The 24,691-nt window shown below is 37.8% G+C and overlaps 1 protein-coding gene across 1 annotated transcript in view; it reads left to right on the top strand.

Annotated features, from left to right (window-relative positions):
- PCDH15 (protocadherin related 15) overlaps window positions 1–24,691 on the top strand; it is a 459,942-nt gene that overhangs the window by 84,719 nt on the left and 350,532 nt on the right. The window contains exons 3-4 of the mRNA XM_074830171.1: window positions 10,999–11,013; window positions 11,724–11,789. Of these exons, the coding sequence (XP_074686272.1) occupies window positions 10,999–11,013; window positions 11,724–11,789 (81 nt within the window). The remainder of the gene's footprint in view (window positions 1–10,998; window positions 11,014–11,723; window positions 11,790–24,691) is intronic.

Below are 24,691 nucleotides of genomic sequence, written 5' to 3'. Positions count from 1 at the left end.
AGCAACTTTCTCACCTTCTGTCTCTGCCGCTTGATGTCTTGATTAAATTACAGGAAGACGTTGATCAACACTGACTTCATTAGAGATGTCATGAGAAAGATATTTATAGGCACAATATGTAGATGTTCACAAAATTGCTAGGTAATTACCTGAAACATAAACAATCCTAGAACTGGCAGATTAATTAGTGCAGCCTGTTTTCGGTGGAGACGGGCGGGTGTTACCTGCTGTAGATTTGGCACGTCTGGTATCAAGTGGAAATTTCTTGAACTACTTAAATATTTACAGCAGCTAGTGCTCAGCATGAGAGAGGTGACTTTAGAGGAGCGAAACAGCTCCTTGTTGTTCTACCACCAAAGGTAGAAGGTAGACTCTGGCAGCTTGACTCTTGGTTTTTGCTTAATAACATCTGAATGTTGCTGATGTTTAGGATGGGGATGGGTGTGTGTGTGTGTGTGTTTATAATCTTAAAAATCTGAAGGGAGTTTGAGCTTTTTTCTAGTCTATAAAATGCTGCTTTTTAAAGAAGGTCACTGAAACCGTAGTCTCAAGAATGCAGTTCAATGGTATTCACATATGGTAATGTAATATTCTAATATTTTACATCCGGTTAAAAATTAAAATATTTCTGTGTATATAGCAAAATTTCATGAGGGTTTTTTTTTTTTTTTTCTAAATTTGATCTTAGACTTCCTTTTAATGCTTCTTTCTTTTGTCTCAGCTAATTTCAGTCAGTTATCTGGAAGACAAGTTTATGTTTCCCATGTCTGTTGCATACAAAAAGAATCCTGAAATGGGAGAAACTGTTTAGGGGAAGATGAGAAGCCCGGTAATTAAATGTGATTTCAGTGGCAATGAACATTAATGTTGAGCCTAAAGTCTTAAAGTCACAAATCTACCCTTTAGGAACAGGGGAATGCTAAATATTGTTAGCTCATCTATAGGCAGCTTAGCTGTCTCCTCTCCTGTGTTTCAGTTAATAAATGCTAATCCATTTTTATTTGCATGTAAAGAAGTTTCAACAATATGAAAGGTTACAGGCATCTCCAACTGTTTTTTCAGAGTTGTTTGTACTAGGAGTTAAATGTCTGTTTTTATACAGCAGCTAAAATTGCTGTGACTTTAAAATTTACTTATAGTACCAGGATTCAGTTTAATTCCAAATATTAAATACTTTTTCATCCTCCTTTATGAAATTTTTGTCTTAAATGCATCACATAGGTAACAGGGAAAATGCAATTTCAGAAATATTGAAAACAGTGTGAAATTTTAATGCTCAGTGTATAGTAATGGTTAAAAGCAGGTTGAATCAACTTTTGAGCTTTAAGCATTTCTGAAGATATTATAGCTATTCTCGAGCTATCCATTGCATTTTAATGGTCTTAAAAATTACTTTTGGTAATAGCAATTTTCGGTGCTACTTGGCATAGTATCATATTTTTATGTGTTTTACAGTGTTTTCAGGCACAAGTATGATTTTAAAGACTCTGTCAACTCCAAAACTGCTTGTAAAATGGAAAGTTATTTCAATCTAAAAGAATATTGCCCAAAAGATGGATGGTACTGCATTTTTCTAAAGCTGTAAAAGTAAAATAGCAATCCACAGCACTTGCAGGGCAATTTTCACATACCAAACACTTTATAGATATTATATCTGTAGGAAAAAGAGTTGGAAGAATGGAAAAATAAAGCTACAAAATAAATCAGCTGTTCAGGTTGTATATTCTGTATAAAAGCACATTTTCTGAGGCTGTGGGAACAAGAACTTACAATAATACTCTTTATTTGGTTTATGTCCTTTTTGTACTTGATTATCCATCAGCCTCACTTTTTGTCCAGTTAAAAACAAAACCAAACCCAAATTCAGCTACAGTCAGATTTTGACATTTAGATCATCTTTCATTTCAGTCTCTGAATTTCTGAGCTATGAATTTTAGAGTAGTGCTTAACTGAGCCACTCTGAAGCAAAGCACAGAAATTCAATATAGGTTTAAGAAGTATCACAAATGTGTTTGAATCAAACTCAAGTTCGCTGTTGTTCCTTCCCAGTTTCTACAATTAGAGATGTCTGTCAGGAAGAGCTGAAAATAGTCTGTGAAAGCCCTTCTTATACTATTTTCAATACAGAGGAATTGTAGTACAAGCCTGCTAATGTAAAGGTTATGCCAAGCTTATCCTAAATTGCACAGCTGTAGTTCTGAATTCAGTCACACAGGAAACAAGACAGGACATTTTCCCCTTAAATTGGGTTGCTTAGTTACTCAATTTAAATGTATGGTTCTATGTAACTCTTTATTAGGAACCTTGTTCTGTAAATCAAGATGTTTAGAGAGGCTCTTTCATGGGGTTTTTCTGTGAGTGTTCCCTGCTGAATGAGTGATGGAGGCACAAAACGGAGGAGGTAAATATAAGGTCTTTCAAAGGCCTCTTAATGAGCAATTGGGACATTTCTGAGAGTAAAGTACATCTGAAAACAGAAATACATTTTCCAGCAGATTTAAAGATGAGGTGCTTTAACGTCAGCCGGTGCCACAGTCTGTTAGAATTTCAGTTCTTGCATCTCCAATTTATATAAAACAGAGAGCACACTATCACTTTCCCTGCACATTGCAAACTCCCAAGAGTTTTGCTGGGAATTTCACTCTATAAAATCCATGAGCTTGAGGTTTTACTGTATTAATCAATATTCTGGTTTGTGAACCACTTAGTTCTCTTGAAGCAGGCTTTCTCAGGAGCTTGTCCCTTCTCCAGCCACCCCAGCGGGTCAGAACCTGCCCGTGTGGCACTTGCTGTTCTGGCAACATTTTAATAAATCTATTAGTGCGGGTGTTTTGGCTTTGTTTCATCAGACGTCTTTGGTGTGGTGCATACACAAACTTTAATTGCCAGTCAGTAATCAGGCAGAAATCATGTATCTATTTTTTTTTTTTATTAATGACTTCTCATTAATTCCTTACTTAAAATGGCAACAGTAAGTGACTCGGGCTTCAGGACTGGACTTAGTGGTTCTTGCTGTGTGTGTGTCTCCAAGACTTTCATGCAAGTGTTTTATGTGCTTAATAGTGCAGAAGAAATGGGGAGAAAAGGATTTAAATACTTTGACTTCCGCAACCCTTTTTCACAAGCTCTTTTTCCTTTCTTTCTCAACATAGATGGAAAGGGGTAGAGTTGAAGAAATGAGTATGCTTGAAATTAAGACTGCTGCTTAATGCCTACTGCACTCACTGCTCACTAAGGAGCCCTGCTGAATGTCGAGTGTTTGCTTTGTTTTATTCTCACTAGAGCAAAATTAAAGTGCATGTAAATGCAGAGAGGAAGAAACAAAACTTCTGAAAGGTGTAGACTTTTAGCTCTACTCTAGGTGCTAGAAAACTCCCCTTTGTTCATTTAAGCTTCTCTCTGTCTCTGCTCCCACTCTTCTGGCTCTGGAAAATAGTAACAAAATTTTTATGGTACCAAATGACTTGTCAGTGCTTCATTCTTATAAAGGTTGACTTCCCAGCAGTTGGTGTTGAAGTACCCAAGTTTTTCTCTGTAATTGCATGTATACCAAATAAAGTGGCTTTAGTGTCTCCTTTGGTGTGGAGTACAAGGTAGCTGGGCCTGGAATTCCCATGTTCAGAGAAATCACGTGTGCGTTAGGCGATGGTTGGACAGATGCTTCACAGACTGCAGGGGTGGATCAAGGTGTCAAAGCCTCCCATCTCGCTTGCCAGTTATTTGTTACCACTTTGTCATCAGCTGCTATTATTCAAACAGCTGAGCCAAATTAAAAGACTGCACACGGTCACTTCGTGGACTTCAGGACAGAATGAGCTGGCTTAGTTCAAATGTCAATGTGCTCTGCTTTGCCAGGTCAGCGCCAGAGATGACTTTTCCTCCAGCCAGGGGATGGTGACATCTTAAACTGCCACAGTATTTCTGATAAAGTATAGTATGGTGTATGTGGTGTAAGCCTGAAAACTACTGCTTTTTTCATTTACATGAGTTTTAAAGAGAGGTTAAGCTGACTGGTCCTGTATGTTGCTAACGTGCCTTATTGTTAGATTTACACATCTGTTTTAAAAATTTATCTCGGTGCAATTGCTGGTGATCGAGGCATCAGCAGGAGTCTTTGCCTAGAGGCTCCAGTATTGCAGTCAGCCACAAATGACTTTGTTTAAAGGTGGCAACCAATTTTAATATTAAAATTTCCATATTGCCATTTTTGTTAGTCATAGCACATACTCATTGAAGTGGATTATAATCCTGAACTCACCTGAAATAAGTGTTTGCTGCAGTATTTAGGAATAATAAAATGGTTTATTGAAGTCATAAAGGGTATAGAGGGTCCCTACGGACTGGTTGGATACTGTTTCTTCCTGCACCCTGGTGAAGTGATACCATGTGAACAACCAGTGACTAGGTTCAAAATAGGCTGTCTCTAAGATGATGTAGATGCTACACAATTTCATGCATTCAGGAAGATTTTGGACAAATTAATAGAAAAAAAGAAATTAAGAGTTAATACTGTATTCTTGGAATACTGCTTTGTTAGGCAGTGCTCGAAGATAGGTTTGAGTTTTTCCTATTGAACTAATATGGCTTTATTTGCTATGTCAGAGTTGTCAAGCCTTAATTCTGTCCTTTGAGTTCATAGCTTTACAGGAAAGCTGTTGTCAGTGTGACACACATCACCTTTCAAAATGTTTTTGAACTTCATTACTACAACAAAAGTGGCTGAAACACAAATACAGAGTAATTGCATGGTGTGATTTTTCTGACTGGGGCAGAAGCCCTAGGTAAATAAGGGACTGATGCTGATGAGCTTTCTACAATTATTGGTAAAGTTTAGAGTCTGATCTTTGTTCCAGTGACAAATTAAAGAATGAAATTTGATTCTGCCAACAAATAAAATAATATCCTTCAGTAGGTAGTGAATAGAATTTTTTAAAATAAAGTCTTAAATCAGGCTGCGTATCTGGTAGGGACTGAGCCAGGTTTTAAGATTGGCTGTTGTACTCCCTATGACTGTTTAAATAAAAACAAACAAGACTACTTACCAGAGTATCTAAAAGCAAAACTGAATGTAAGATAAAATGTAGAATAACTTCGAGTAATAATTGGGTATTTCTGAAGTAGCTGGAACAAGAGCTGTTGATTAACATATTGAGGGGATTGTTCTTCAGTTTTAATTTCAGGAGCGCTTAGGAGGAGATGACGGTTATTTTACAGAATAATGTGCCCAGAAAAGTTCAGGTTAGCTGTTTGTTTGCCACATAGGTGTGATTCACTCCCTGCAGGGCAGCTCACCTTTTTTTCCTTTTTTATTTTTTAAATTTTTTTTTCAGGGTAAAACTCTTTCTGTCTTCAATATGGTAGGATGAAGTTACTGAACCTTTCTTAAAGTTGGGCTCTGTTACTGCAATTACAAATTCCCTCTCAAGTGTTGTGGGAGACATTTTTTTGGTTATAGCCATTTAAATTTATAAGGCTTTGTGGGGCAAGCCATTTTTGTTATTAAACTTTGAAGGAGCTGATGTGATTGCATACCTTGCAGTCATGTGATTTAATGATCAGAACAGACACTGTTCTCCCAACTAATTCAAATGTCTTATTTAGCTGGAATTAAGGGATATATGAAGTATGAATAGTTATTATGGGTTTCCAAGTAATTGCGTTTAGTGGAGGGATGTTATAAGCAATTCTTGATCACTGTGACTACCTCTAACTTCATACGTTCGCTGTCAGACAGCTGTTAAATGGGTGTGAGGCTACCGCTGTCTTTGCACGTGTATGACTATGGGGCTTATTGGCAATGTTGTTAAGGAGGTGTTTGCAAAAGCTACTGTAACCTTGTAAACTATCTACCCTTAGTGGTGAAGAGATTTATCCCTCAAGTGATTCGGAGCAGGAGGCCGGTTTGTAAGGTCCTTTGAAACATGTTTGTGGAGGAACTGGTCTCTCGGGAGATGGCAGGAGAAAGAGCCCCCTGGCAGAGAGGGGCTGTGAGGATGCAGTTAGCCTTTGGGATGGTGGAAATGACGAGACGGGAGTTGGGGAGAGGACAACACGCTGCTGTTACTCACAACCCCCTGTGCTTGTGGGGGAGCGGTGGTCAAAGGGACCTCTAGCTGTTGGGCAGTCTAACCCCTGGTTTGTTGTGGGACTGTCTCCGCTCAGGTGTCTTCGTGTTGCAATAGCTAATTCAATAACATTTATTTTCATTTTTATAGATGTTTCCATTTACTTTAGCTGTGAAGCTGAAATAGAGAGAAGTCCTCTAAGTAATGTAACTGTTGGATGGGGAGTGGCTCTGAGAGGGCAAGGACGAGGTGAAAGGAAGATGATCAGGGTACGGGATTATTCAAGTTGTTATGTTTGTTTTGGCTCAGGCTCTTTGACCTTGCTGAGCATCCCACCTAGAACAGTGATTGAGGTTTTTCTCTATCTCATTAAAAATAATTAGAAATTAAAATAATGAAAATCAGCCATCAGAAACCAAATGGGTCTGAGCCATGTAACTGTTCCATGAAGTCTGTTAAATAGATTTTCACTTTGCTCCTGAGGAGACAGGCCCTTTATTTATCTGCCTTTGCCTTGATCATATAATTGTAAAGCAAACGCACTAGTTAGAAGAAACAGTGAAGTTAATGACAGGAACAAAAATGCTTTTCTGGAAGGTTTTAGGAAAGCTTTCATAGATTGTTGTTTTATTTACTAAGTTTTATTTGCTTGATGCCTACTGCCTTTTCTGTAAGGTGCCTGGGGGGAGGGCACTGCTACATCATGATTACATTTACCAGCGCTGCTGCTTAAACATAAAACACATCCTGAAAGCTGTAGATAGGGAAGCTCATTTATGTAGTGCCTTTTCAGCTTTTTCTTAAAGTCTGTTCAATTTAGGATGATTTGACTTCCATGACTACTCCATTATGCCCAGGAATTTCAAGGACAACTTGCTTTTTCATTGAGAAAGCTAGAACAAATAAATGTAGAACAGACAGATTGTGGTTCAGCATGTCACTTCTCCCTGTGCTTTCAGCAGAGCGGAGCTTCCTTCCAGCCTGGAAGGAGTGTGATGGAAGGAAACCATCCTGTTTTAGCAACTGCAGTAGTTTTATTAAAAATTTAATTGTTTGTTAGGTGCATGTCAGTATTCTGGTAATAATCTGCAGGGTGAAATTGGAATAGGTAAAATATCTGATAGATTTATACCAGGGTGCACAATCAGACATAGGGCACTTTGAAACAAAAGAACAGGAGAGCAAAGGCTTGTGTAAATATTTCCTTTGTAAGTCACCTTTGGTGCTGCAATTATCTATGCTTGTTTATGTTGAATAAAGCAATCTGTTACTGCTGAAATAATTTCTGTTGAGGGCTATTTAAATAAAACTTGAGGAAAAACTAAGCCCTGTCTCATAATATCACTGAGGAACATTTCATGTAATCCCTTTCATAAGCAAATAAAAGTATGTTTCAAAAATGCTGGAATTGCATTTCTGTGCTGTTCCTGCTATGGAACAGTGTTCTGGGATCTAACTTCTTTGCCAGTCAAAAAAAGTTTGGGCTGGAAACGTACTTTTAAATTTTGTGGGCAGCATGCAGCCGTTTCTGCTTTGCACTTGTAGTGTTCTTTGTACTGGTGTTGCTCCTTAATTTAAGTAACTCATTTTTCCTCCTTGATATTTACCCAAGTGTATTTCTAGAGAGCTTTCATTTTCCTAAACTAAATAATTCAACCCTCTGTTATCTTTATAGGATGGACTCTCCATCCTCCTGATGATGGGAATAACCTTTCTGTGCACCTGGCTCAGTCTGAAGAAGTTCTTTTTCATGTATCCAGTATTTCCCACCAGGTCTGGCTGGTGCCTGGTGATATAACATAGTGCTTGAGCTTATGGCTCTTTGAAGTCTTATTCAAGATGCTGCTTATTGATTATATTTTGCAAGGAAAAAAAAAAAAAGTACCCCTCATGTACTTAAAGCATGTTACTTGTCTTTAAGTTTTTTAATTAAAATTATTGTCTCCCATTGAATTGGAAATTTGTGTGAGACTACAATTTTAAATTTATCTGTTCAGTGTATGGTGATGAATGTGAAACTAAATAAGGCTGTGGCATTATTAGGTTTGGTCTTTGAGAAGGGGAGGGAGGGGTGACAGGCCTCTTGAAAAGCAATATGATATTTGGTTAATACTGACATGGTTGAAATTATATGAAATAATCTGTAAACTCTTGTCTATGCAATAAAACTACATGTTTCTTCAGAAATTTTTTATTAGTGCCGTGAGGGTAATCTGTAGCAAGCAAGATTTCTACTACACATCCTGTTTATTTTTTTTCCTGCCCTACCTATAGAAATAGCTTTGGCTATTGCTCTAATCTCTTCTTTTCATTGAAATTTTTCTCATGATAAATTTTATTACTTCACCGCCTCACACTTGCAGTATATCCTCTGCAAATTGCTGAATTTTACTGTCTAGTCTGCCTTTTCTCTGAGACTCTCTATATCCAGATTTCAATGCTGAACATTTGTTTTAAACATACCATACAACTGCTTTGATTATAATTCTGGAATTCTTGATGTGTTTGATGGAAACCAATCCTGTGAAAAGGCTGCTTAACATGTGATTGACTTTTAATTTTGATAATTTGCTTGGTGAAGAATAGAACTAGAAGTTGGCCTGGTTTGACTGAACTTCTCTTGAACTTGCCTTGAGTATTGTGTCCAGTTTTGGGCACCTCAATACGAGAGAGATCTCGAGGTGCTGGAGTGAGTGCAGAGGAGGGCAACGAAGCTGGTGAAGGGCCTGGAGAATAAATCCTGTGAGGAGCTATTGAAGGAGCTGGGACTGTTTAGTTTGAGGAGGAGAAGGCTGAGGGGAGACCTCATCACTCTCTACAGCTCCCTGAAAGGACCTTGTACAGAGATTGGTTCTGGTCTCTTCTCACAGGTGATTAGTGACAGAACAAGGGGGAACAGCTTTAAACTGCAACAGGGGAGGTTCAGACTGGACATTAGGAAAAAATATTTCACAGAAAGAGTGGTCAGAGAGTGGAATAGGCTGCCCAGGGAAGAGGTGGAGTCACCATCCCTGGGTGTGTTTAAGGGTCATTTGGGTGAGCTGTTGGGGGATGTGGTGTAGGGGAGAACTTTGTAGAGTAGGGCTGAGGGTTGGACTCGATGATCCCAAGGGTCTTTTCCAACCTGAATAATTCTGTGATTCTAGTCTATGATTCTCATTGAGACATCCAGCAAGGAACATCTTCATGGAAACATAGATGATGGGGGAAAAAGCTTATTCAGTTTTCAGAAAAATCATGATTATTCTTTTGGTAAGGCATATTATCGTGGTTGAACAACCAGCACACATATGCAATTTTTAGAATTAAAAACTGTCCCTGCTTTGGATTTCTTTGTGTGTGTGGTGATCGCTGTTCAATGGTGCATAGCGGGACCATGCACGAAAACAAAGTCTTGGTAGAAGTTTCTACTGCTGAGCTTTGTTGCCCTAACAAAGAGCTTGTTGAAGGGTCATTCAGTTAGCCAAAACCCGAACTTCTAGGAAATTATAACATGTGTCTGTGGAAAATGTTATGTCACTTATGGTCCTGTTATTTTGATAACATCCAGTGAAAAAAATAAGAGCAGGAAAAAAAAAAAAATCTTTATTTCATGTAAATGTGCAAACATTGCTTATCTTCCCACATGATATGCTCGTAGGAAACTACAGTGAAATGAAAGGTGTAGTTTTTCAGATTGTTTGCTCCATTAATGCCTTCAAAACAAAAAGCTTTAAAATTATCAACAGTAAATATTCAATTTTTGTGTACCACACTAGAGCATATAAGAATAAAAGGGATAAGTCCAGAAAATTTCTTCATTAATAATTTTATTTAGACTGCTTAGTATAGCAAACCAAGTGGGTTTGTGAAACTCTGCAAGCAGTGTCACCAATGAAAGGAAGGAGAGCGAGTGGGTACCCACACAAGTTCTCTGTATTTTACCTTCAGAGAAAGGTTTGCCTGTCTTGTTTTATTAAAAAAAAGTCATTACAGTGTGACTGTATTATCATTAGTATTAATTCAGGCATTGTTCAGGCTGTTCAACATGTTAAATATTAACAGCCTCAAGGAATGCTGTGCTCTCAGTCCTTACCCTGGTGTTCAGAAGTTTGGTCTTGCGGTTGAATTCATCAGCTGAATAGCAAAGCTGTTGCTAGAGGAAATTACTGTGCCACAGAGATGTCCTTTATAGAGGCTTCACCTCAATGGAGATCTGAATAAACGCATCCTTGTTTTGATCTTCCTTCGTAGGTCTTGTCTGTGCTGGAGTAATTATAGTCTGTAATTAGCTGTAGCGCAATTCTTTTGAAGTTGATGAATGTGTAATTTTTACCGTAAGCTGGGAAATAACATTTTACCTCCGCTTGCTCTTGTGTTTAATTTACAGATGATTTTCTGTTGGGATTCTTGTGTGAGGTGTTCAGACCTCTCAAAAAACCCCCAGTGATACTCCAACATTTCTTTCCTTAGCTAGAAATGAATTAGAAGCGGTCATTTCTTACATAATGGGGTGTAGCCATCCATGAAGCTGGGGCCATGTCAGGAGGATCAGAGGAGCATCTAAATGTCCTTAAAAATGTGGACTGCAATCTCATATAGAGTTCTCCATGGTGAAATGGCAAGGAGAATGGTTGTGTCTTACCACGCTCTTTCAGTGGTACTGTGAGGCTCTTTGAAAATGAAAAGCGCTTCTTAACTTTTGTTTCAGCGTGCTTCTAAGGAGGTAATACTTCTGTTTAATGTAGAAAACTAAATTGTTCACAAAGCGTAGTCATCACATGTAGTATACATGCTTTTATATATTTTAAGACTACACTTATGCATTTGCTAGCTCTGCATGTACTGCTTTATATCTCTGAACCTATCTTTTGAGTAAACCAACCAAATCTTACTTATTTTCTTTCGTTATTCTGCTCTGCTTCCATTGATGACTCTAAACTTTTGACTCCAGACTGGCAATATGAGGGTAAGATGGCAAAATGTAACTTCCTGAACATTGCTCGTCTGTTTTTAATTTTTATTTTCCTTATTAAAATTCTGTTCACTCTCTTTAATTAGATCCTTTTGTTGCAATTAAATTCAAATTATGTTTGTTTCTGTTGTGAAGCTTTAATTACGATTTATACCTTTTAATCATTCCTCTGTTATTTCTTTGGGTTAAATTACCATCATATTATCTGTGTCCTGAAGGACGACTACTTCACTGAGATCCCTGGTGGTATCTCTAGAGCAAGACACGAACAGGTTTATAGTGTAGCCATCAAACTGTATTGTGGTGGTATGTGACAACGATCCGGAGTCTGTGTGTGTGTGTATGTTCATGATGTGGAAAAGAAGGCTCACGTAAGCGATAACAGAACAAACCTGATTAAGTTTTGCTGTTTAGGTGTTGTAAATATGGATCAGCATCTGAGATGTTAAATCCTTTGTCATCAGACTCTTTAAAAATCTTTATAAAGCTTTATAAAGATTATCTGAGTAAGGGATAAGCAAACAGCTCAGATTTTGATCTGTGAGTGTAGCTTAGCTAACAGTTGTAGCTTATACATATGTAATATTTAAGTGAATATTTGTCTTCAGTATGCCGAATATGCTGACTTGTTTTAAACAACAGCAACAAACCCTTCAAGATCCTTCTTCTGGAATTAGAAATAACTTCTCTTTTCATCTTTATAGATTGCAAATTGGCCAGAACAGGTCCTCCAGCCACAATAGTTCCTATTGATGAAGAGAGTCGGAACGGTGAGTGCCTCTCGGTTCCCCGCGACACCCCCTGGGTTCCCCCATATTAGCTGATCGAGGTGTAGAGGTACACGGGGGGAATGGCGTGTCCGGCTGAGCAGTGGGGCCCCAGTCCTTCAGCTTTGAGGACTGGTCTGTGAAAACCTCTTAATGGGGGTTGGGGGTGGAAAGGTGACAGTGATCCAAAATGCTGAGCGGTGTCGTTTCTTCCTGAACATTATACATTTTGATGACTTTGGTCTTTAACTCCAGATAGCTCTTGTGAATACGCATTTAGTTTTAACTAGTATTTAGACCTCAGTTATTTGTAATACAACAGTAGTTTAACTCCCTTGGTGCTAATATATCAGCTTATTTTTACTGCCTGACTTCTTATGAACGTTCATCTTTCAGTATGATATTACCAAAGGACAAAGTTCTGGTCAGTCTTTGTTTTTTGTTTTTGGTATGGTTAGGTAAAGCTGAAACCTTTCTCCGAAGCTTGATAGGACTGTTAACGTTGCTGTCTTCTGGGTTTCACATGCAAGTTTTAGAAGGTTGCTTGTTGGTTCAGTCTAAGTTTAATAACATGAGTTTTTGGACGCCTCTGAAATGGCAGAAATTGCTTGCATGTAGTCATGGAAACTTCAGAAGAAAATGTCTGTCTTTTTTTATTCTCCTGTCGAATCATACATTTCTTGAATTGTTGATCTGTAGTCTCAGCACTGCATTTATGCAGCATACTCTAATGTGGTTTACCCTGTTAGCATCAGTGCTTTGTACAGGTGGCTGTTACTCCTGATATGAAGTTACTAATCTTTTCTGATTTTTAATTTGTGAAATTTTTTTTGTTAACCTCGTAAACTAGGCATAGTTGTGTGCTGCATGTTGTTATGTTTTATCGTATATGGGTGCTTGAAATGGTGAACAAAGTCCAGGTCGTGCTGGTGGAACCTCTCTGCTGTTATCGTTGGGGGAACTGCTGCTGTTGGAGTTACTCAAGGTCAGACGGATAAAAGTATGCAGGTTTTACTGGTAAGAGAACCAAAAAACCAATTGTTAATACACCTGTGTGGTAGTTGGTACTGGAGTGGCTTTTAAAAACAAGCTGTTTTCTTCCTCATGTGCTGATTTTTCTTGCAATCATGTCTGCTGAAAAAATGATGATTGGTCTCAGGAAAATGAAATTCCCCTGGTAATCGTGTTCACATGCTGAGCAGGACTCTCTTTTCTGTTTGTTTTGGTTATGGTAATGCAGCCTGAGTGCCATAAAAGTAACTTATACAGTGCAATATTAATTTAAGTAGAAAACTGTATTATGCTTATATCAAATGAAAAAAAAAAAAAAAGTCTTATTTATCTTTCAGAGTGTTTAAATGGCATGTGATCAAAACATCCATGATAGGATTTACTCTTTAATAGCAGAACTTCTGTGTGTAATCTGTGCTGCAATATTAGTCAACTATCATTAAAATAGTTTGGTACATATGGCACCTAAATAGTTCAAGGGTCCAGAATCAATACTGTGCTTTTTTTGATATCTTTTTATAATGTATGTGTGCTATAGAAGGAGTCTTGGGATTTGACGCTTATGGAATAATTGTATCTGTATTGCCTTGTTGGGAAGGCGTCAAGTATTCTTGATTATACATAGGTAGTACTGGCATGTTTTATAGTATTTTACTTTAATGTGTTAGCAGCACTCAAGTTACTTATCTGGAGAAGGTGGTGGGAACAACAGCCAAAACGAAGGCTAGATGCTGGCCACGTAGTCATTTGAAATACAAACAAAAATTTAGAGAAACAGAAAGCTTTGCAGCTCTCTAATTAAAAGGCATAATAAGCTTCATTTCTCAGATTTTTCAATGCTTCATTCAGTGTTTGCTAAAAACTAGAAAGTTAAAATTTCTGTTTGAATGTAACTGGTCCTGCAAGAAAGATGGTTGAGCATGGTGGGGAGAGGCGTGAATTTTGCTAAAAGCTTTGCATGTGTCTGAAATGATTTAATTTATCTATTTTGCTATGAATTCTCATGAACCATTAACTCCCCATTAAAGAAGTCAAATTGGAAGCAGAAACTTCAATTCGCATTGTAGTTAATGGAAGAGACACACTTCATGTGCAAGTCACAATATGTATTAAGTAAATGGATCTCCTGGGACGCCAGCTCTTGAGTTGAAATGTCCTTAAACCTTGCGCTGTCTTTGTTGAAGTGGTGGTAAGTCGTATCCTCCCCACCACCGTGTGTGACTGAAGCTAATGAAGGTTAAATCTCAGTACAGAGTAGAGGCTCAGCGGTTGAGTCAATGCTGCTACTTGTGTACTTAAATAATTATTTTCCATTGTCTTGATTAAACTGAATGTAGATTTTTTAAAATAGAAAAATAGGCATGGCAAAGGATGAGGAGCAGCTGCCAGCAGATTTTGTTCTCCATCTCCGTGTGTGTGCCCTTCCATAGGTCTTCAGGTTCAGGGCAAATGCTTTAGCTTACTAGAGTCAAATTTGGATCCATGCCGAATGATGGGTACTCTTGGAACTGAATGTGTGTAAGTACCACACACCTTTGTGCAGGCATACACACACAAACAGATATATCAGGGAATTAGAAGACTAACTGATCAGGCAACACTTTGTTACTTCGATGCTTCCTGCATGCAACTGCACCCATCTTTTTTTTTTTTCTTTTTTTTTCTTTCTTTTTTTTTTCTTTCTTTTTTTTTCTTTCTTTTTTTTTCTTTCTTTTTTTTCTTTCTTTTCTTTCTTTTTTTTTCTTTCTTTTTTTCTTTTTTTCTTTTTTTCTTTCTTTTTTTTCTTTCTTTTTTTTTCTTTCTTTTTTTCTTTCTTTTTTCTTTCTTTTTTTCTTTCTTTTTTTTCTTTCTTTTTTTTCTTTCTTTTTTCTTTTTTCTTTCTTTTTTTTCTTTTTTTCTTTTCTTTTTTCTTTTCTTTTTTCTTTCTTTTTTCTTTCTTTCTTTTTTCTTTCTCTTTCTCTGTTCTTTCTCTGTTCTTTCTCTGTTCTTTCTCTGTTCTTTCTCGTTCTCGTTTGTTCTCGTTCTTTCTCGTTCTCGTTCTTTCTCGTTCTCGTTCTTTCTCGTTCGTTCTCGTTCTTTTTTTCTTTCTTTTTTTTCTTTTGTTGTCATGTTCATATTCTCACACAAGATGTTTATAAGTAGTATCTGACTATGCCATCAGTGTGGCAAAATATTAATATTATTAGTTATGTTCTTTTAATATGCTGGTGATTTGGTTCTAGGCAAGCTGCTGTTGTATCCTGATGAGTACACTTCCATTTGTGTCATGCTTTGTTTTGGCTACGGTATCGCTTTGTGCCGTTGGCCAATTTCCTTAAATATTTTATGCTACAACTGGAAATGACTAGTGAAAGAAGCAGACTGGGAGCTGATTCATCACCAGATGGGCCTCAGTTAAGATTTACACAATGATCCCTGTTACATTCAATAGAAATGGTTTGGCCACCAGAGCTCATCTCTTGTAGCCTTTCATCCTTCCTATGTGATAGAAGATGGATCTGTATAAACGGGAGGGGTTTATAAACAAGTCAAAAACCAGCTTTGCCACCAAAAAAACCCTTTGTAAAAATCTTGAGAAGGGAACAGGATATAAAGAGTAATAAGGAAGGTCAGCTGAAGCAGTGTGTTGTGATAAGAAAATGTTTTAATACTGGTTTTTGATACATTGGGAGCTTTGGTACGAGGACTGGATGTTGCTGTGTTGTAGAGCATGTAGCTGAAAGTAAAAAATCATGGATGTAGATGCCAGGATCAACAGGGTGAGTGTATTTACTCTGTGTGTGAATTAGTTCATCAAAAATTATTTCAAATCATGTCTCAAAATTGGCATTACATAGTTGTTAAAAGTGATATTGAATCTGTAGTGATAGACATTTGGATGATACGCAGATTATACGTTGCACAACATTTCCAGTGACCAAATAAAATTTGTGTTGGAATTGCCAATAGATGCAGAGAAATCTGCCTATTTTTATTCTAATATATACAAATATGTCTCTAGATCACTTAAAGTATGAAATCTAATGAGGTTATTTTATTTCTTTGCACTGCACTGCAGCTTTCAAAGGTCTGTTGTTGATGTTGGGCTGTCTCTTCTAAGGTTTTAGAGTGAAGATCTCAAACCAGTAACTGAGTTAACACCTCTGTGACATTTAATTTCATCTGGTACACATATTCATCACATTCTGGCAACTGAATAAACAGAAAATCTTGCTTTTTAGAAGTATATCTTTAGCTTTTAAGCATACCGAGTTCAATCATTTCTAATTCACAAGAAGTCTGGAGACCAGAAAATGAAAATATTTTACAAAATAACTCTTTCATAGTTTTCATAGTCAGACACATAGTTGCCATGCCTGACTTTTAAAGATCTCCGTGAGAGGTCAGCATGGATTTAGGATTTGCCAGTTTCTCACCACTGGAATGTGACACTTTATGTCAAGTAATTTAGGTACAATAGTATGTTATATTATAGTTGTGTTCCTGTGAAGAATTCTAGAAGGGGTGAACTTTACGTTTCTTAAGGTACAAATGAATTATTTTTTCATTTTTGCTTTATTTAATTGAATGGGTGATGGTAATTGATCATATTAAGAGAAAAATTTAATTCTTCTAGATGTACATGGGTTTTTATAAAGACGGTTATTTTCACCCATCAATTTTTTTTCATTACTGAATTTGAGACTTGGTTTTAACTTATTTTAAAGACTGAATAAATGAGACTTATTCATACTTCAGACTTTTTCATTGCAACTGTACTCCAGGTTTTTGGGGACCTTCATGTAGAGCTGCCTGTGATTTCCCCCCCCGCCGATGATGAACATGCTGAAATGCTAAAAGGCTCTGAATCTTTGAAAAGGGTTTTTAATGGAAAGTAGACTATTGGGAAATTACTTCTAAAAGAGTTAAAATTGAAATCTGCTAGATATGTCTGATTAAAATAGAGTTTGGAACAAAACACAGAGGTTGGGGTGAGGGAGCAAGCAAGCTGTGGCATTGCAGGCTTCTTGGCAGGATGTTGGGTGACCTCGCGTACAACAGGGGGGCACAGAGAGAATAGATGTACCTCTGCTTGATATTTGCCTTTGTGTGTTTTATTTCAAGATAGCTACAAAGTTAATAGAATACAGGCAAGTACTCTTCAGATTTTAACAGATACTTGTTTGGGATATAAGCTGTATATGTGGCTAATAGGCAGTATGCTAGCCAGGTGTCAACAGAGAGATCTGTGTAACTCTAAAAGATCTACCCCAGTGGGAAGAGGAGTATGAACTGCTGTCTTGGTAATGCATTCATAACAAAAACTCTGTAGCTATGAATATTTTTGTTTGAAAATTTTGATTGTGCTCTTGCCTATCCTAGGTAAATCAGTAAATGTTGTTGTGCTTTTGATTGTATTTTTCTTTTTTTGATTCTCCCCCCCCCGCTCTTACGATGGTATAGAGTGCTATTGAATAGCTGGACTGTCTCCATAAATTACAAGATCTCTCTCTCCTCTCAATACATAAATCTCAATGCTTATTGGGGGTGTTTGGTATTTATGCAAACACAGGTAAGTGCGGGAATGAGCTTTCATGGCTATAGGTGGGTTTTGTATTATTTTTATATCTTTTCATCTTCCTGTTATCTTAGCAGCAATCTTTTGTCAGCCTGACTTCCTGGGGAGGCAGATGATGTGTGATCACTCCACAAATCCCCATCAATAACTCCCTGCAGTGAGGGATTAAATGGGAAATAGGGCACAAATATATAGGAAACTAGGCTGTGTTTTTTTTTTTTTTCCCCCGCTGCTATTGCACCAATTTATTTTCAGTTTAATTGTATGTAATGCTGGAAGAATGGACCTGATTATTAAGGCACATTGACAATGTCACTGCAAATTTCCGTGCTGTACCAAACTATTTTAGCTTGTTTTTCAGGGGCAATTGATAGGGATTGAGGAAAATGTCTCTAGAGGCACAAAATCTGTAGCCTCTCTTCTGAGATAGGCTTAAGTGTACGAGTGCATTTCCTATGGACTGTGTGTGATGGTTTCTGAACAGCCATTACTTAATAAAATTTTCAGTGACTACCGGTGTGGGCTGGAATTGAACTAATGAGCTTTAAAGATTAAGGGTCCTGCTATCTGTCTCCTGTGTGGATCCGTATGCTGATTCCAGTCTGGCTGCCTTAAGACATTTTAGCTAAGGGGAAAAATTGCCTTAGTAAAATACAATTTCTGAGTTGGAAAGTTGCTGTGGTCTGTGTCCAACCACTGTATTGACAATAGCATTTCTTAAGAGTTGCAGCGCTATGGTCTTTTCCTACTTTTCTCTTTTGTTTCAGAAAAAGAGTGAATTCAGAAAAAGAGTGAATTCAGAAAAAGAGAAGGTGCTTCAGCATCTTAATTTCTTCAAATACATCTGTCCTACAAAAATGATATCTGATATTATTGCTGTTTTGAAATCCTTTCATCTGAGAATTTTTTGGTTTTGCAGTTGAATTTTGAATGTGCCATAAAGGTTATATAATTGGTTTAAAATGCCATTTAACAGGTTTTTTTAAATGTTCAGAAGTCCACTTCAAGGCCACTCAAGGTCTTTGGGTTATTGAAACCCAGTGTGGTTTTTCAACAGATATTCAGATTTAATTGTGGGAAGTGTTGTGTTATTTCCCATCCTAAGAGTTGCTGAGTTCTAATTAGTGGAATGAAAACCTGCAGCAATTAATCTTGGTGTTTGGCCCTGTAAAGGCTTAGCAGGGAGAGCAGGCTGAAATGAGATGTGTCAAATGCATAAAAGAGTTTCAACTTGCTTGTGTCCTGTATGTTCCCATAACTGTCTTTACATGTGTGTGGTGAATGTAGAGAAGTTAGAAGTGTTCTGTAAAGTTTTGTGAAGTCATGTACATCTAATCAAAAGCTCACATTTATTTTATACACTGACAAGTAAAACAGTGCATATGAAGCTCCTGCTTCCCCCTTTTTGTTAGGAAAAGAAGCAGTGGGAAGGAAGGGAGGTAATGCCCATCTCATAGTGGTGTAGCAGGCTGTTCCAGAAACATCACTGGTGGAAGGAAACAGTCTAGGCCTGGTGAAATAGCTGTTTCTGTAGAAGGTTTCCATGTGGAGCACGCAGCTTCACATGTCTGTAGACCTGTTAAGTCTTTGTATCATGCATAAGGCTCAGCCCTTTGACTTGTTACACTGTCTGCAGTAGCTCTCTGTTTACCGGGAAAAAGATCATAGAATCCCAGGTTGGAAGGGATCTCAGGGACCCGCTGGTCTAGAGAAGGTGGCCCAGCACCCTGTCCAGGTGAGTCTTAAAAGTGTGCAGTGTGATGAGTCAGTTGACACTCAATAGGGGGGGAAAAAAGTTAAAATAAGATGAGCTGAAGGCAGCCTTAGGTACTCAGCAGCTGGACGGGACTTAAAGCTATTCCATAGGGATTAACAGGACTGAAATAGAGCAGAGCTTTCAGCCTTAGCTCTGGGTGTCTTGCTGTAGGAGGGAGGACTTGACATTCTTTTAAACTGTACAGATGCTAGCATGTTGCATAAAGGTGTTAGAATTTATAAAGTTATATATTCTTGTAAGTTATAATTTACAGTCTTTATGATCCTCTCAATCTTTGATTTAAAAAAAAAGTATTTTCTCCTATTACTTCCTATCATTCAAAAATCAGCTTTATGTAGCATTGTGAAAGAAAAGTAAACTTAATTTTACTATTTCAAGTGATTCTGAGAGAAACATGTCTCAAGTCTGGGATGTTTGTGTGGATGTGGAAAGGGAAAAGAGACTAAGCTGTAATGTACTGTAGTTTTGTATTGATTTTTCTTAATTTCCCCGTAAGTGCAGTTTGAGGTCTCTTCATTTAACTTTTGCTTGGTGCAAGATTTCTTTTGTGGAAGTTAACAATTACATTTCTATAATGGAAAAAAAATCAAATTATTATTTTATATGTTGTTATCTTTCCTGTGAAATGTTTCCAGGGAGAAACTGCTTCAGTCGATTTCCAATCTAAGTTATGCAATTGTCTATATGCCTGTGTGCACATAGATTTTTCTCACATCTTTAGGCAATCTTACAGCTTCCTAAAGTATTTGCGAACGGTTTTCATAAGCTGTGGAAAGAATTCCTTTACAAATATCTCTTCACCAATCTAGAATCTGGTTTCTGTAGCGATGGAGACGTAGCATGTTTTGTATATGTACAAAAAAGTGCGTTGTGGCCAACAAACAAATCTTTGAATGAAATATTACCTTGCTGTACAAGGGGAAGAGGAGTTCAATCAACTTCACTTCTAAACCAACTTTTCTTCAATTGTAAAACTAATTGTTCTTGTTATACTGTCACTTTCTCAGGTCCCATGAGTACATCTGAGAATGCTTAAGTAAGTGTAGATACTTGTTAGATGAGGACTGCAGTCCAGTCTGGCGAGAGCAGTTAGCTACCGATGCAAGCTGGATGGCTAATATGATTGTAGTGTTGAGCATCAGTAGTCTTTTGCTGAATTTGTGTGTGCTGATGCTACTCTGTGATCATTAATACTGGGTCTGTGCAACATTAGATTAGCCAGCAATACAAACCTGATCTGAATCATGTCCAGGCACATAATACTATTTTGTCAAATTAGGGCACGCAGTATGGAGTTTATTCTGTCTTTATGTTTTTATGTGGGAAGAAAGGTGATACATTAGATCTCATATCTGCCAGATTAAGTAACTTCTTTCAGCATGTTTCGGACAAATTTTAACAAGAGGAATGGATTTGTATTGATCTGAGTCTGCCATGTGGCTGCACAGTGGTAGGGCTGCCACTAAGGGCTGAAGACAGAATTTACCACATTGCAGAGTGTATAGTTCAACCCTGTCTTCCACACCCGGGCTGATTTGGGAGCCTGGATGTTTCCTGTAGATGCTTCTCTAAATCATCCAGATTAACAACTGTTGCATGGGCTGTTTTAGCTTGAGTTTAGATGTGGCTTTGAAGATACGGTCAGATCCTGAGGCCACACAAAAAGGAAGCCCACAGCTTGGTGTTCACAGTCCTGGCAAGTGCTCAAGTTCTGCATCGTTCAGGGCATTCCTGTGCCATTTAGGACTGTGTTAGTTAAACCTGGAGGAAGGGGTTAGCTTGGGCAAGAGAAATCCACAGGGAACAGTGTACAATCCAGGAAAAATTCAGCAATAGCATCAGAAAGGGATTTACTGACTACTGCTGTGCTCCTTGGCTTTGAGGTGGGAAGCGTGCAGCAGGCTGCAACACTATCAAGAGAGATCCAGTTGTAGCTGACTTGGTCTATTCTTCTGGCAGAACTTTACTTCATACTCAGATTTTCTCCAATCCAAGTACTGTCCTCAAATTTCTCCATAATGGAGGAAAAGACACCACAGCTTAATAATGTACTTTTACACTATTCTTTTTCTGTCATGACTTGCATACTTGGCTGCCAGAGATAGAAATTTCCTTCTTTTGTATTCAGAGATAGAGCCAATTAAGACTAGGGCTTATTTGGTCTTAATCAGCTGTCCCAAGAATCTTTATTAAATGCACCAACAGAAATATTATCAGAGCATAACAAATTTATATTTCAAGAAAGGGTAAATTGCCTGGGAGGGTATAGCTGCTGTTCTTGTCAGGTAAGAAGGCTTAGGGTCAAAGAGATATAGGGTACTGGAAGTTAGAATATTCTCTTATATTCAGCTAATATATGTCTTCAGCAAGATGGAATATGGATTTTTTTTTCTCCTGTAACTTGGATTTGAGGTTTTTCTCCCATTCTTCACGTTAGCGGCTGGCTCATACATGTTGGTGCTCAATTCGCCGTCTTAAGTTGTTTAAATAGAAATGTAAATTAGTGCAAGAAAGTATCACTTTTTAGCTGACAATTTGATTTAGTTTATAAATTCATGAGATGGGCAAAGAGGCCTAAATTTATGGAAATTATTTTTGTTTCATTTAAGCCTGTTTCTTCATTTCCATTCTGAAATTATACATTCTTAGGATTTTGGTATTAACGATTTCATTGAAAAGTCATGAATCAATTTGGTGTCTAATACTATTTTTATACCACAGATTTAAATTCACTCTTGTGTGTTTTTCATGGAGGACAAATGTGTAAAGACTGAAACAGCTGTGAAATGGATGAGCTTATTATTCCACTTCTATTCATGAGCACAGGCATCAGCAGTGGCCAGTATTTAAGCAAAGCTTTTGTTAAAGATCTCTACAATTTTCCTTTTTTCAGTAATTTTTAAAAATTATGTCTTTTAAGAAAGAAATCAAAGTGCCAAAAAGCAGGAGATAATTTGGGGTGGAAGTAGGGGAGAAAAGAAGTCGCCCTGTTAGAAACCAATTCATTTATTTTGAAGGATAGAAAATACAGTTAATAAGTGATAGAGTTGGAATTATCTAAAATGTTTTTGTGCTGTCAGCTGTGTAGAAAAATATCCTGACCTGGTATTGGTGCCCTTGGGGAAAGGTGAAATTGATGTCCTTAAATTACCTTCAGGGATGAGAGGTTTTTTTTCCCTTATTTTCATCATTAAGTGTCTCATCTACCTCTGTGTAGGTTCTTAGGACTTGTATGTAGTCACCAAAGCTATCTGGTTTTCCACTGTGTTGTCTGTGCACATGTTCAAGTGTCATATCTTGGCTCAGGTTGTAGCTACTGAAATCTCTCTTGTGCTGACAACTTGCAACTATCAGTGTACCCACAGGCATGAATTCCATTGGAAGCTTTTGAGTTTTGTTCAGTAAATGTTGAATTGCTGTAGGAGTAATTAAGAGATCAGGCCAAGACCATGGGTCTTCCCTAGTATTGATGTTTAAAATGACAAGAATTGGGACTTTAACTCCATTTTGTGGTAGGTGTAACGGTTATGCTCTGTAATGCCGAGGTCTTTTCAAAATGTATTTGAGATTTACCTTTTTTAGTGGAAATTCTCCTCAGAGTGATTTAAAACTTTCTGAACAGCTCATCTTTGACAGTTTGAGTGTTCAGAATAAATTATTCAAATTATGATACTTGATCCATTCATATTCCCAAGTTGTCAGTTTACCTTTGCAAATGAAGAACTGCATATTTTAACAATTTATTTCTTTCATATAATTTTGAAACACTGACTGTCATTTTATTAGCAGTATTCTTTGACTGTCTTCTCCGGTACAGTTCCAGTAAAGCAGTGCAAGAATAGGAGTATTTAATATGCTTTAAGCCTGCTTAAAACCAGCTTTCCTCCAGGGAGTGGGAGGTGACTGTTGTGATCAGTCCTCCAGTAGTAATTGCCAGAACTGTTGTGCTTTTTAAGTGTTTTGGTATCGCTTTATTTTTGGAGTTACTGTTTATTAACTAACATGTATGCCCACAGAAGATTAACAGCTCAGTTTTTCTGTTCCTTACAAGCAAAGAGTGGGTACTGGTGAACTTTGAAAGAAACCTGTTTTGAAATATTTGTTCACAGTGCGTTCAAAACATAAGCAGAATTGCTTTGCATGGCATGGTTTTGAACACAGACTACTGTTTTTACAGACGACGTGTCAAGCTGTGTATTTAGCTTCTTTTTGTCACGGCTAAAAGTGGGTGCCATGAAAATCCTTTTAGAAGCAGGAGTAGCTTGTATGGGTCAGCCCAATAAATTAGATGATGCATTTAAATATTTATCTGCCTTATTTTCACCAAGTGATACTGCTTTTACTGGCATGATTTAAAATTAATTCTTGCCAAGTTCTCCTTTTGTGAAACCTTTCCTCTTGTGGAAACATGATTTACATTTGGCACACTGCTCATCTGGAAGAAAATCTCTTCCCCGGAGCATGTCACTGTCATTGTAATGGATATCTATTACTGTTACACTACCCACCAACAAGTCAGCCGCTCTTGTTTTATATTCTCCACTGCCTGTTCCTATAAGCAACTCTCTTACCCTGATGTGGGAATTGGTGGCATTTATGTGAATGCCAAGACAGACGAGTGGCAGAGCCAGGAATAGATTTAAGCATCTGGTAGCAAGAGTTGGGGGAGAAATGTTTTTGCTGAGTTTCACAAAAGTATGAAATGGAGCCCAAAGAGGCAATATAAGGTTCACAGGTATGGGTGAGCCTGCCTCAGCCACTTTCTAGGAAAGATCAAACCTGGGTCAGTTTTGAATGTCCCAGCTGGCCCTAGGCAATGTGAACGTTGGGACTACCGTGGAGATCTCACAGTGTTGAGAGCTCAGGTCCTCTCTTAGGCCACTGGCAAAGGTCTGCCGCTGATGTCAGAGCAAATGAATCACCTTTTGCCTTTTGGGGAATGGCCTTTTATGTGTGTTCAGTGTCAAACAATAGGGTTCCTACCCTGCAGCTCAGAATCCATTCTTCCTTCTTCATTTAGCTCTTTTGAGCTCTATATTGGGCAGGCGTTCTTGGTCCTAAAAGGCTCTGCTGGTTCTTGTGCACTTGAGCTACTCGATCCCAGAATCATCTGTGCTCACCTGCCCAAGCTCTGTTGAGCTGAACCAACTCAGCTCACTCAAAATTCACCTCTTGTTCAACTCAGTCCTGTGTGTGGTAATAGCATTTTGCTCATTTCTGTATACTTTTGAATTGCAATATTTAAAGCTAATGCAATGTTGAACATAAGTTGTTTTTTTTTCTACCCACATGAACTAAGATGGATTTGGACTTTTCAGACACTGCAGCTATTATGTCATCTTTTTTTCTAATACTGTCAAGAAATATTCTTACTCCACTGGAAGTGTTCACTTGATAGAATTGGTATTATCCACGTGCTCAAATTCAGATGGTGGCTTGGGATGTGCCATTGATTGCACATACTGAAGAGAGATGATGACCAGAGGAAACTCTTGAGGGTGAGGTCTGTTCTGAAGATAGGAATTTGCTCATCTAATGGGGTCCTCTGTTCTGTTTCAC

This window comes from Strix aluco, chromosome 7 (genome assembly GCF_031877795.1).
Source record: "Strix aluco isolate bStrAlu1 chromosome 7, bStrAlu1.hap1, whole genome shotgun sequence".
Lineage (NCBI taxonomy): Eukaryota > Metazoa > Chordata > Aves > Strigiformes > Strigidae > Strix > Strix aluco.
Note: the sequence above shows the minus strand (reverse complement) of the source record. Positions and strands in the feature narration are given on the sequence as shown.